The 13,888-nt window shown below is 42.2% G+C and overlaps 1 protein-coding gene across 1 annotated transcript; it reads right to left on the bottom strand.

Annotated features, from left to right (window-relative positions):
• Nucleotides 1-4,740: 4,740 nt before the first annotated feature.
• KLF6 (KLF transcription factor 6) lies at nt 4,741-13,790 on the bottom strand. The gene is made up of 4 exons (XM_085050336.1): nt 13,276-13,790; nt 9,871-10,444; nt 8,018-8,141; nt 4,741-7,606 (listed from the first exon to the last, which is right to left on the bottom strand). The coding sequence occupies exons 1-4, from the start codon at nt 13,375-13,377 to the stop codon at nt 7,555-7,557; spliced, it is 852 nt and encodes a 283-aa protein (XP_084906462.1). The 5' UTR covers nt 13,378-13,790; the 3' UTR covers nt 4,741-7,554.
• Between the last annotated feature and the right edge of the window lie 98 nt (nt 13,791-13,888).

Below are 13,888 nucleotides of genomic sequence, written 5' to 3' on the forward strand. Positions count from 1 at the left end.
TCTCCCTGTAGGTTCACAACAGCAAGATCTCAGCCTCCTCTGCATGTCTGACTGCTGCTGCTAATACTTCTACAGCTGATGAATAATTAATTACAGTGAGGATCTACTAAAATCCAGTTGCCCTCAATGTCCTCTTCATACTTAGCAAAAACAAATAAAGAAAACCCCAGAAGACTGAGTAACTTGCCCAGCAGAGCTTGGAAATGAGCGTTAGTCATATCGCTGCATGTTCAAAGATAAATCTTATAAATGAAAAAACATACTACTGCATGTGTAAGGTGAAGTACATAAAACTCAGAAAAATACAGCTTTGCATGCATAACCAGATTTTTGATGTATTCAGTATCAAATCCAAAAGCTAGCACATTACAAGAAAAATATATTACTGTATCCAGTGCAGATCTGCTACCTTCCTGAATTATTACCAAGTTGTTTGCTACAGAATTCACCAATACATTGCCTTCCCCAGCTCCGTTACATAATTTGCCTTTGTCCAGAACTGACCACACACTCTGCTTCTCAAATGCACAGAGGCAATAAAAAGAATATGGAGGTTTAGCAAGTAAGGCACTGAGGGACTAATATTCAGCAACGCTAATTCCAGCTAAATTTATATTGTACTGAAAGAAAGTGCTGTTAAAGAACAGCTTGGCATACATTGAGACATGTGGTTACCAGATTACTTTCTATCTCCGCTCAAAAACATTTAGAGAATTTCTCATTAAAATTATTTAAAGTGAAACAAGTCAAATAAATCTACTTAAGCTGTTGTTGCATTGCCTCATTTGTGCTGAAAAAATGTTGCTTGTTTTTTACATTCTATTTTAACTGTACATATGAGGCTTTACTCGCCCATTAACTAAATACATCACCTTCCAATTGCTTTCTATACCTCCTTAAATGTTAAACATAAACATATATACCATCTGTTTCCTATCATGACACCGATCCAAAATGGCTGCACTAGACACCTCCACATAATAGATCATCTTAAAACACCTTAGCGGTTTTGCTTTATGGAGTTATTTTCCTGTGACAAATTATAAACCTATATTTCAAGAAAACGACCGATCTCTAGCCTCAATTGCAAATTCTGAGTAGTTTCTCTCCATTTTAACAAAATGTGCTGGCTTGTATCTGATGCAGCAATTTTTTTTTTAAAGCCACAGGCCACCTTTGTTGCTATGATATCCTACAAATCCAGTTAGTTTCTCTAGTTAATAATTTCTCAGCTAATACTTCATGAAGCATTCTGATTGAAACCATTGCAGTTCAAAATAGTCACTGCTATAACTTACAAAATTATTATGTAGTTGTTGTGTAAGTGAAACTGCAGAACAAATTAAAGGGTTTATCAGCCTGCAATCAAAAATAAATTTCAGGAGGAAAAAATCACATTTCTGTTAAAAAAAAAATCATCTCTGCAATGCCTGTACTTGGGAACTCCAGCTATCAAATGTTCAACAGGAAATGGACAAAAGATAGTCATTGAATGTCATTGAATGAAAATTTGGTTCTGAATGGATTTCAAATGTACTTTCTCCTCAGGTTCAGCTCTATGAAAAAATGACTGTGTCTGGAGCAAGTCGAATTCAGTGAGGAATTTCTCCTTGACTTAAATGAGCTTTTGACCAAGGCCTCGCAATATTAATGCATGAACCTGCAAACCCTTATTTCCCAGGGTAGCTCCAATGAATCCTAGACTGATTAAACCTCTGTAGACCTGTGTGCAAAAGCAATACTCTGTCTGCTCATTCTCCCTTAAATGTAAGAGCTCAAATGGTTATGAGACAGTATTGCTACAGGTTTGATCAAAAATAAATGCCATATATCTAAGGACCATGAATAAGGGATGAAACAGCCAGTGTAGAGGTAAAAGAGCTGAAGGGGAAAAAGATAAAGATACCATTGCCTTGGACTATATAATCTCAGCAGAGTTTCTTGCCATGTCAGGGGCTTTATTTCAGAAGTAGCTGTTAATGCCTCTTGGCTTCACAAGCCCATTTGATGAGGCAAAAGCAGACAGACTTCTGTAGAAGTACAATCTGCTTGGTAATCTCCCATCACCAGAAATAAAGAACTGGAATACTGGTATTTTTGCCAAGTCTATAAACCAATGCTACCAGAAGGAACAAATCTGAAAAAGCTCGAGGAAGAAATAGTGCAGAAATTTCCTATCTAAGCCATTTTTTTCTCCAAGGAATTTCTGAAGAAATTGAGGAACAAGGAGGAAATCCCAGGCCTTTCATTCTTTAAAGTGGAGGGGAAACCTTTTTTTCCTGTGTCCCCCCACAGCCTTGTGCAGTCAGAGCTCCCCTTACTGTTTCAGCCTACCTGAACTCCACTCTCCAGACAAGGCTGAGACCTCCAATGGATGGACCATGAAGATTTCCTCTTATCAAAAGTTGTCTCTCCCTGTTTTGTGAATATGTAAGGTCACGTATTCCTTCGGTGCTGCATAAAGAACATTCAGCTACTTTTTGAAACAATCATCATAGTGTTCTTCCTTCTCCTTGTTCTCAGTTTTGCTGCTGCTATTTGTGTGATTTACAGAGGTTGTTTTTATTCCTCAGAGCTTTCAGAGCAATTAAAGAATATAAAGAGCAAATGCTCAAGTAGTTGAGAAGAATGGAAGGAGGTAAAAGATGGACACAAAGGCAGAGATACCATGAAAAACTCCTAAAGAGGAAAGAAGAAAATACAGCTTGTTTTTAACATGCCTTAACAGGCACAATTCCAGATTCAGTTTATTTCAAATTGTAATATGGTTTGGAGGGGAGACAGTAACTTTTAAACAATATGAACATCCAATTTAATAAAACAGCAATCACTTGTCTATTGTGAACCTCAAAGTCATACTGTATTTATAACACACAGTTGTTCAAATAAGTTGGTAAACTGTGATACGCCCTACTTGAACTGACCACTTGTATGCCTGGATTTTCACACCCAAGAGGATAAAAAAACCCCAAAACAAACACCCGAACGGGTTGTTTGGGGATTTTAACTGTTTCATCTTGACTGTTGCACAAAGTTGCCATATCTAACCTCTGTGCTAACATGTTGGCTCACAGGCTCTGTCCTCCTTTTCACCTTTCTAACCTCAGCTGAAGCTGCTGGAACTTGCAGAGGCTAATCCCACGTCCATACCTCAGCAACCTGACTTCTTCACCCTCAAATTCATGTCTCTTCCCCTCCGCTCTGCATTTCAAAATCCAGAATTAAGCAAACCTGCAGTAGATGTGCATGTTGAAATGCACTGTTGCTTTCTGCTTTGTAGCTTCCTTATTGCCCAATAGCTGTCAGTAGCCTTTTCCTGCACACACTGCTTTTTTTTAGTAAAATCTGTGAGGAAAAAAAAAAAAAAAGCTGGATCTCAGTAACATTCTCAATAAAGGAATTTTCAGGCTTTTTTTTTTTTCTAAAGGTAGAGTACAACAGCCCTAGATGACACACACCAAATAAACAGGAAAAAATTTGCCAATCCTTGTTCTATATTACACACCCATTGAACATTTTGGGTGGAGAATCTCCAAGGAGGTCAAGCTCAGTTCTTCAAAAATATTTCCATTTCTACATGAGGAGGCAAAATATGTCAATCCCTAAACCTCACTAGCCTTTTTTATTTCCATTAAAACTTTAACTAAGTTTCCCAAAAGACACTTGTGTTCCATTTTATGAGATATCATACCAGTGGTAAAATTTAATGTACCCCTCCCATCACAGATTATGAATTTCCTTAAATTGCTATTTCTGCCATGCCTAATGGAAGCATTATATCTATTTACTAGCCAATATAGGGCTAACTGAGGAAGGTGGCAAGGGTCCCTTTTCCACATTGCTTCTGGTTCAATCTGTATTTATTGCTTTAGTTCTTTAGCATCATTTTAGACCATGTCTAAATTATCTAAACCCATGAAACATTAACACAAACTGAATTCACATGTTCAATGCCATTTTCTCAGCATACAACTTTGCCATTTAGCTAATGTTTTCACTCAGTGCTTGAGGGAATTTTAACACCAGCATGAGTGAAGCAGGAGCCACAAGGCAACACCAAACAAGTTCTGCATGGGTCCCGAGCCAGGGTGCATGCCAGGCATGCTTTGAAGAGCCACTGCTCTGAAAAAACGTGGTTCAGAGAGGCTTGTGCTCTGCTGGCTGGAGGTCACCAGCAGCATGTCGGTCAGGTCAGCCCCACAGCAGCCTCAGATGTGTGTCTGGGCCAGCAGACCTCATGCCCTTCCTTCCCACAGCTGCACCTCAAGGTTTTGGGCTTGCTTCCCCACAGACCAGGCAGCCCCAAGGTCCACCCTCTGCAGTAAATGTCAAGGACAGGTGTCTGCCTCCAGCCCAGCCATCACCTTTCTGGCTTTGTCCTTCCCTCTGAATGCCCACTGAACCTCCTTTCCCACAGGCCAAGCTGATCCCGTGTGCATTCACCTCTCCAGAACAAACGATTTGAAATGAAGGTGCAGTCTTGCAGTAACAATCACATTAACTATTTATTCCGCTGAGACAAACGATGAGTCAAGAGCAGCTTTTCAGAGCTGGAAGAACTTCTAGTTTCTCCTGCCAAAATTATTTTCCCAACAGGGCTTGCCTTCCACAAAGTGACCTGACCCAAAGGTGTTTGTAACCCATGACCAGGTGTGACTCAAGACAAAGCAGCAACGTAGTACTTGACATTGTTTGGTGTGTAGGACTTAAGAGAGGAGAAAGATGAAAGCAGACACGTGATGCTGATAAGAACTTCTTTTTATGTTATTCCAATAAAAAATACATTCATACAGAAATATAACAATCTTGCAAAAAACAATTTCAAATAAAATCTTGTAAAACAAAATTTTTACAAAAATCTTACAAAGAGATTCTTTAGATAACAGGGTGCTTCAAAAACAAAAAAAGAAATTTCACTAATAGAAACTTTTTCTTCTTAAATTTCAAGCAAAAATGTTTTATTTTTTTTTTTATTTTTCAGCTTGATTGAGGCTCAGTTATCACCTGAACAAAATGTACTTGCTTATTAAGAAAATTACAGGCATTTGACATATGGCACACAGCCCCACCCCATCCACACAAGTCTGATGGTATTTCACAATTGAGACAAGCCAGTGCAAGATTTTTTTTGTTTGGGGTTGGTGTTTTGTTTGTTTTTGCTTTTTTTTTAAATTTTTTTTTTTTAATTTCTTGTTTATAAGAATTACGGCTAAGCCAAGGACAATGCAAACAAGGAGTTAAAAACACAACAAAACCCAAATGTAAATAGATATCCATTTTCTGGAATATTTTTGTTTGTTTGGGAGAAGAAAAAAAAAAGTGCATTTTCAGGCAATTTAAACCAAAAATGAAATGAGAATGATTCAAGCCTGTGTGCTCCACAGAACCAGATAACTTGCATATACTTTTTTTAAACCACTTATCTACATACATTTCCAGGAAGATATACCAAAATATTAGCAGAGTAAGCAAGACTGATAATTAACAGTAAAAGAAACAGGTCACATGTTTCATTGCTTCAACTGTAGTGAACTGGTTTAAAAAAAACAGAACAAAACTGGTTTTGGACAGACTATTCCTACTCTAGGAAAAAACAGTCTTTATTTTAGCTGAACTATGTAAAATTAGAGCTCAACCACCACAACAACTAGCTCACTCACAGGTCCTCCAATAAGCTGGAAGGCCAAAACCCGAGTGTACTTCTTCTGCACACAGCTAATATTCTTTTAGCATGCCAATATTCGGTTCATATCATTCTTAAATGGCCACAGATATGCTATTCCAGACAACCTAATAACTACAAAACACAGTCAGCAGTCTGAGAAGGACTGAATGCCAACAAAGCCTTTAGCATACCATTAAGCTAAAGGTAAAGCCTCTAAAAATGCTAGATTTTAATTAACTGTATCTTTCATTTCTTTGTCTCCTTAATGACCGTATTGCAGGGAAGGGAGGGGGGAGAGGGAATATTTTGATGGGCTGTGGCATTTTCTAGCTATGTGTTCTAATTTTTTTCCTTTTACAAAAAATATTTATATATTATCTATATATATACACACATACACAGACTGTACACACAAATATACATACACAATTATTTTTCTGCCCACTTTTAAAAAAAAAGTAATATAGTTTCTTTCTGTATGACCAACAGATAGCTAGATATATAGATGTGAAACTTGTGCCTTTTAAGCAAATACATCTTTTAATACTTCTGTATCTTTAATATGTATGAAAACTTGACATATTAAGTACAGTTGGGGTGTGTATATACACAGTTGTTGTGCAAGGTCAATATAAAAAAAGTCTCAAGGTGGCAGAACTGGTCAGGTATTCAATTGGCATATGCATTATACTGTAACACAGTCAAATTGTCTAAGTTAAACAAATACTGTACTGACATGAATGACTTTTCTCTATATTTGTCTTTGTGAAGGAGGACCCTGGAAGTAACCTTTTTTTCCCCTCATATTATACATTTGATACAGTACAATGCCAGGTGAAAAGAGAGCCTTAATAAAGCATGCATCACCCATACCCCTGTATAAGACCCCCTGCAAGAGAAGGTCACTTGCATAAGGCACCATTATTAAGGTCAACAGTGCATTAACAGCTAGAAAACCAGAAGTTAGTCCTCAAGGCATAAATAAGAGAAAAATTAGCTGCATGAGAAAAATCAGTTTCTAACCAATAGTGGTTTTATCCACCCAACAAAAAATTATTCATGTTCCATACATCATGTAACATTAGACCAATTGTATTTTAGCTGCTCTTAACTGGAATCAAAACTGCAGTCCTGATTAAAGAACGGAAAAGCATATAGTTCCCCAGAACCATGCAATAACCTTTGTATTATAATGAAAAGTTATAGTTGTGTTACATCTGTAAATACACAGCTTATACAATGGATTACAAATGAGCTCTGTAGCAAGTAAAACAAGCTACTTGACACATTGCACGTTTAATAGCTGCACCAGACACCTAAAGCTCCTCTCACACAGGAACAGGGAGGTCCCCCATTTCCATTCTGGCATCCTGACTCTTTTTATTCCCCTCTTTCCCCTCTCAGTTTTTCCCTCTAGAAAGGTGCAGACATCCCTCCCCCCACCCCTTGGAAATGATTGGTGGTCGTCCCATCTCACAAGATATTCCTCACATACAAGACATTCAGACTATTTTTTTTCTCTTACAGGTATAAAACAACCACAAGAAAAAAAATGTGCCTCAACATACAGTCATCAAGAGATCCTCATCGCATACAGTCGCCCAATCATTAACATTCTCAGTGCACATGCTCACGGCAAAGGCTTAGGAGCCACTCAGAAGGTTAGATACCAGTGTATGAGTCCAGGAAACCCCAAACATCACACACCGCGGTTGCTATGCCGTTCTTACATGATTTATTAGCCCTCAAAAGACCTTCAAGGAAGTGAGGTCCTGGAGGCAACTGGGTAGGGTGCAAAATGGCATGCTTTGGCTGGAACACGCATCCCTCTGCTCAAGGCTCTTCAACCTTGACGCCTCTTAGCCCGCAGGAGTCACCTCTTGCCCCATTCAGAGGTGTCTCTTCATGTGAAGGGCCAGGTGGTCAGACCTGGAAAAACACCTGCAAGGCAAGAGCGAGGCTGCGCGTTAGCCCACGGCCGCCGGCACACGCGACGCGACGCGCGGCTCAGGCACCTCCCCTCGCCCTGCTGCGCCAAAACACAGCTGGTGGAGGAGGGATTTGGCATTCCCGGGATACACGGGGTGCTCAAGGTGTCTGTGGGCACCCAGGAGCTCCGCAGATGGGTGGCAACACTGCGGACTTCTCATCTGCAGCATCAGGCTGCAAAGCACTTCCCAACGATTGGTAAAATGGAAGGGTTTTTCTAGTTTAAATATGCAGTAGCTCCTTAAAACTACCAGACATGGTTGTGTTCCTGAATAATTCTTACACAGGTGAAAAGCAGCCTAGACTGGCTTTCCAACAAGCATTAAAAATAACTATTTAAAAGGGTGCATTTCAGTCACATACCTGTCACAGTGACTACATTTAAAAGGCTTGGCACCAGTGTGCTTTCTGAAGTGTCTGGTTAATTCATCACTTCTTGCAAAACGCCACTCACACCCTTCCCATGAACATCTGTAAGGCTTTTCCCCTACAAAGAAAGCAGATTACATGTTAGTCATGACTTCAATCAAAGACAGGTGCTATCATTTTCTATGTAAACCTCTTCCACTCCCCCAAAGACAGACAATTTCATTTAACCTATCTGAATGCTTCAGAACATGTAAGCAAAGAAAGCTCACAAAATTCATCCACATGATTCCTCCTTAACTATCTTGCTGCAACAGCACATCAAATAATCTCATTCTTATGAAAAATAACAAAAACCCCAGTGATTAAACAGGATCCCAGGAAACAAAGGAATCCAGCCTTCTACCATTCCTGTTCATCGGTAATGGCAGGCTTACTCCCAAACAGGTACCATTCACCTCATAAAGGTGATTAAAGACAGCACAGCTAGGCTCCAAAATGCAATTAGGCTACTGTATTGCATCAAAGTCCTCTGTCACTCACTCATCTGCATAACATGCAACCTCCTTTCTGCTGAGCCACTTATTCTTGGAAAAGCCAGCACACCACTTTGAACACTGCTATTTCAGCATTCAAGAAATACCACTTCCATTCACAGGAACGTTCCCAACCAGACAGAACACCAGTTCTGCAATACTTCTGAGCCTGGCAGCTATTTATGTCTGCTCAACAACCACGGTTTCAGTGGAAGTTGTTTTTTTCTCTTCAAACAACCCTGTTTTATCTGACTTCTGCACGACAATGGGAGCACCCTAGCTTGCTCAGACTTCCCATAAAAGCCACAAAATGCTGAGCTCATGAGTCAAAATAGAATCTTTTCCTTGAATTCTCTTTCCCACATCTTAGGGGAGAAAAAAAAAACCCCAACCATCCATATAGGTGTTTGGATTGGTGCACCAAGAACACCATGCCAGTTCCTCACATTAAGCCATGACTACTGAGCCGGGGACAGCTCTATACACCTAACTGCTGTCATAAAGAGATGTCAAATAATAATGCTCAAACTAGCACATCAGCACGCTACTTCAACCATAAAATATTTATAAAAGCCCTGAAGTGTCTATCTTCCTCACTTTCTTTTCCAATAACACACAGAATTGTTATTTTTAGTTCAGGTTTCATAACAATAAATGCTGTTGCTCAGTAATTTGGGATCAAATTATACAGTAGATTGTACATTTTTAAGTTCAATTGGGCAGATGCGTCAGAAGGACAACACCACACTGCGGCTTTCCAAGATTTTTTGCTGATAACAATGGCACACATAAGTGTTAAATGACTTACAAATATAGCTACACTTAATATAATCAAGCCCTTGATATGTCCGATAAAATAGACCCAATGTGGACCGAAGCATAAAAACAAGCTCTTACAGTATTCAATGATCTGACTGGTTTTTGGATATACATTCCTTTTTTTAGCAATAAAGTCATAGCTCCCTTTTGCCTTAAAAATAATGGTCAGGAAAGGCCTGGCACCTATTTTGGTTGGCCCTTTGCTCCTGAACACCACGAGCTGCTGCAGCTTCCCAACTACTGCCTGCTTAGTCAAGTGGCCCCTATTAGCTATGACAGCAGCCTAATCCACCATCAACTGCCCTCGCTCACAGAGGGAATGAGGAAGTGATGTCGTCCATGCTGGTAAGCCTCTACTGCTATTACATCATCTCTCCAAACCTGGGCTACCACCCAGTGATTGAGTAACACTGTGACACCACCACCACCACCACCACCACCAAGGGGGATTCCCTCCAGCAGTTGCCAGCTCTTAATAAGCATAGGGTTACTAACCTGTATGAGTGCGCTGATGTGCTTTCAGATGTGAACTTTTGGTGTAAACTTTCCTGCAACCGTTAAAGTGACACCTGTGAACACGCCTTCTGCCATCTGGCGAGGTGTCACCATTGGAGGGTGTACCTTTTTCTGCAGTCTTTCCAGTGGTACCGGTACGGATTTTCCCCGGTGAATGCAACTCACCCAGCGTACAATTCCATATCTGGGAAGAAGGCTCCTTGCTCAGCTCAGGAGACGAAGGGGGAGTGGAGGTGACAGATGAACTCAAGTTTCCTGAACTGGCTAAAACATCACTTATAGGGTCAGAGGTAAACTTTGTCGTGGGCGAGAGCTCCTCACAGCTGTCTGAAGATTCACTGCTCACGTCAGAATTCAAACTGTTGGTCTCTAAGTTCTGACAAGCAAGATTGTCCTCTTTTGGGACACATGTGTTCTTCAGTTCAGATTCCTCCTTTTTCTCACGTGCCAGAATAATTTTGGTCCAGAGATCCTCTTGGCTATCAAATTTGATTTCAGATGCAGAAACATAACATGGTTCACTCTGAAGATACCGTTCCAGCTCCAAACATGTCTAGGTGAAAAGAGAAGGAAGAAAAGAAAGAAAAGTTACAGGCCTGCTTAAAAATAAACCGAATTATTTTACACTTCAAAAAGCATGCAGGAATGTAGTACGTTCGATTTGAGGTTTCTAGGTTCAAAACAAATTAAAGGCTCCTCAGCTCCTCAAGCTGTAACTAGGTGACTGTTACGATGAAAAGAAATCAGTTTTTGAGACCTGGGCAGGAGTTCAAACACACAGCTGAAGGTGCAAGTCAGCTTTGGTTTCCAAAATAGCATTCTAATGACTCAGTCAAATTATCATCACTCTCATCATAAAATATGTGTTTTCAGTAGGCTGATGTTGAAAAGGACCATAGAGAGCCACAACATATACCCACACTTCGCTCTTGCACCTTGACTAATTTCAAGTTGTTTTGTGTTTCTCTCACACAAACATGAGGCTTAAATGACCCAACTGAACACAAGGTGCTCTGACACCCAGTTAAAACCTAAACCCTGTGTCAGAAAACAAAGCCACATTTCAGCATGGCTGCAGAGCTGCCGGCCTGTCTTTTGGGGACATCAATGGAGCAGCAGACATCCTCCCATTTCCTGTGCATGAGAACACAGCACACTCGACTTTCAAAGAATGTCATTTCCAAGCGCACTGGCATGCACACCACATAACTCAAACTGCTCCCATGCGTGTTCAGAGGAACATAGAGAACTTCAACAACAGAGGAGAGGGGGGGGGAAAAAGTTCCAGAATAGAAATGTCCTGTTCTATAGGATGCAAAACGGGAAATTACTCTGAGGTCCTGCTGGGAGTCCCACAATGAACAAGAACTTTATCTACTGGCCAAGAGTGCAACTGTATGAGTCATCTCTTTCTTTCTTTCACGCAATGCCAAAGGAGACTTCCTTTAAAAACCGTGACCATCTGCCAAGAAAGTACTCTGCAAATGTACATGTACATGGACAACTTCCCCCCAGCCACATTCCCCTCGATTCCATGAAACAAAACAAAAAACAAAACCACCCTAAACGGGTGAAACTGTGGGTTTCAATTTCAATTCACCCTGTTGACTTTCTATCCATTTTTAGAGAGAGGAAAAAAAAAAAAAAAAAGAATGTGAACTGTTATGGCAACAAGCTGATGTTTTGAGATTATTCTTTCCACTATAGGAAATTATCCATATGGAAGCTTTACACAGAAAACGGACACACCAGGTTTCCAAACCAAACACTTCTTATTTTAGAAAGATCATCTTTTCCAAGCCTGGTAGCAAAACCTGGTCCCAAACGGCACACATTTCCCCCAGAGCCCCTTTCCATCTGCGGAGCCGCCATGGGAGCAGGCTCCTTTCTCCCCCAGCACCGCTCCACTAAACTGGGTCACATGCTCTGCTCAGGCTCCGGGTGTAGGCAAAAATCGGACAAAAAAAAAAAAAATCAGAACCCTAAACAACTCTCAAACCCACTGTTGCACACGGTATTCATGTATTTGTCTGTAATTAGGGAACTGGGTTGCAACACAGTTAAAAACAAAAAGGGGTTTCTACAGGGACGGCACAATAGTGCTTTGATTTTCCGTGAAAACAAGCGAAAAAAGCATTTATTAAGATCTTGTTAAACTTTCATATTCCCGGCTAATTTAAATTCCTCATTAGGTAGATTAGTAAGGGGGAGCGGAGTGAAGCTCTCTTCGAGTTGAAATGCCTCTGAAGGCTACTGGGAACGAGGGCTGGCGCTTCGCCAAGAGCCCGAACGCCTGAAGGAAACTACTTAGCTCCATTTCAATCACGTACTATGGAGCTGCCGCTCTGAAATGAGAGCTGGGGGAGGGAAGGGGGAAAAAAGAAACCAAGTCATCGCATACAATTAGTAGGCATGTGAAGGTTCTAACACTTTCCATTTCAACCTTCTGGGAAAGGCTGGGTGGTGCCCCTGCGAAGGCAGCAGGTATCTGATGCGGCGGCCGGGCTGAGCAGCGAGCGGAGCGGCGAGCGCTGCCCCGAGCCCCGCGGGGCTGTCAGACCCGCCGTCCCGCTGCTCGCATGGCGGCAGGGAGAGAAACACGGGGAAAATAAAGCAAAAAAAAAATATGTCCACTAAAGGGAAGGAGCCTCGGTTGTTCTCCCTTCCCGGCCAGGGCAATTAGCACAAGGGGATCGCTGTCATATGACTGACTGACAACTCACGGGCTCGACAAAGCTGCCTGCGCTGGGAACAGCCACGCTCTATGCACGAACATACACATGCACACACACAGACGTGTGTACCCACGCTCCTGGAGGGCTTTTTCCCCATCGTCGCCAGGAACAAAAACCATAATAGCATAAATTTGCAAAAAAAAAAAAAAAACCAAAAGAAAAATACCAACACCAGTAAAAAAAAAAGCAAAAAAAAAAAAAAGCACAAACCCACAGCACAGGGCGCAAAGCAGCCCTTGGCCAAGGCAGGGAGCTCGGATGACAAGACCCAGCTGTGGAGTCTGGACCCGGTACAAGCGCAAAAGTTTTGCCAGGACTCGGTGTGCAGCGAGCGCGGCTGTGCGCGGCTGCGGAGCTGACAGCCCCCGGCGCGGCCGGCGGTAGACAAGGAGAGACGGGAATGCACAGCTCCTTCCATCCGCCTCGGGACTGTTCCCCCCAGACAGCCGTCTGCTCAAAGCCGAAACACCTGCTTCAAAACATCGCTACACATTTGTGCTGAATCCTCCCCAAACTCCTCGCTGACACTTGGGCTTGATTTTTTTTTTTTTTTTGCCTTTTTTTTTTTTTCCTTAAATCCGCTCATCCTTTAATACGGCTTAAAAAAAAAATCCCCGACAACAACAACAACATCGACATCCTCGTTTACCTGTTGCCAATATTCCTCCAGGGACGGCAAGGCTGAGAAGTAACCCGTGTCGTGCACAATCTGGAGTTCCTGGAAGATGCTGCACATTGGGAGAACATCCATGTCTCAAGTTGCAACAACAAAGTCAGTGCTGGTTACCAAAAATACAGATGCCTCCTTTATGTGCAGGGGTTGCGGGGTGTGTGCGGGGGGGTGTCAACCTCTGCTCTCAGTTTCCAAGCCCCCCCCCCCTTCCTCCAGAGATGAAAAAAAAGAAAAAAAAAATTGTATATATAGAGATATATATTAATTCCTTGAGGAGCTCGGGGAGGAAAAAAGACCCAAAGTTTCATGCAAAGTTTAATCGCACAGCAGGGCAGGACGTCTCCCGGGGCGGGCGCGCGGCTGTCCCCCCTCCCGCGGCCGGCGGACCTGGCGCAGGAGCGGCCCCAATATTTGCAAACACGGCGCGGACTCTGCGAGCGGAGCCCCCCGCAAAACTTCCCTATTCAAAGCTCTGCCCGGCCGCGCCGCCGCCCCGCCCCCGCGCCCGCCCCCGCCCCGCGTGATCCCGGCGCGCCGCCCGCCGCCGCCGCCCAATCCCCGCCGCGCGCCCCGCGACCCGCGTGCCGAT

Source organism: Lichenostomus cassidix, chromosome 2 (assembly GCF_008360975.1).
Source record: "Lichenostomus cassidix isolate B80296 chromosome 2, HeHo_3.0, whole genome shotgun sequence".
In the NCBI taxonomy this organism is placed as follows: domain Eukaryota; kingdom Metazoa; phylum Chordata; class Aves; order Passeriformes; family Meliphagidae; genus Lichenostomus; species Lichenostomus cassidix.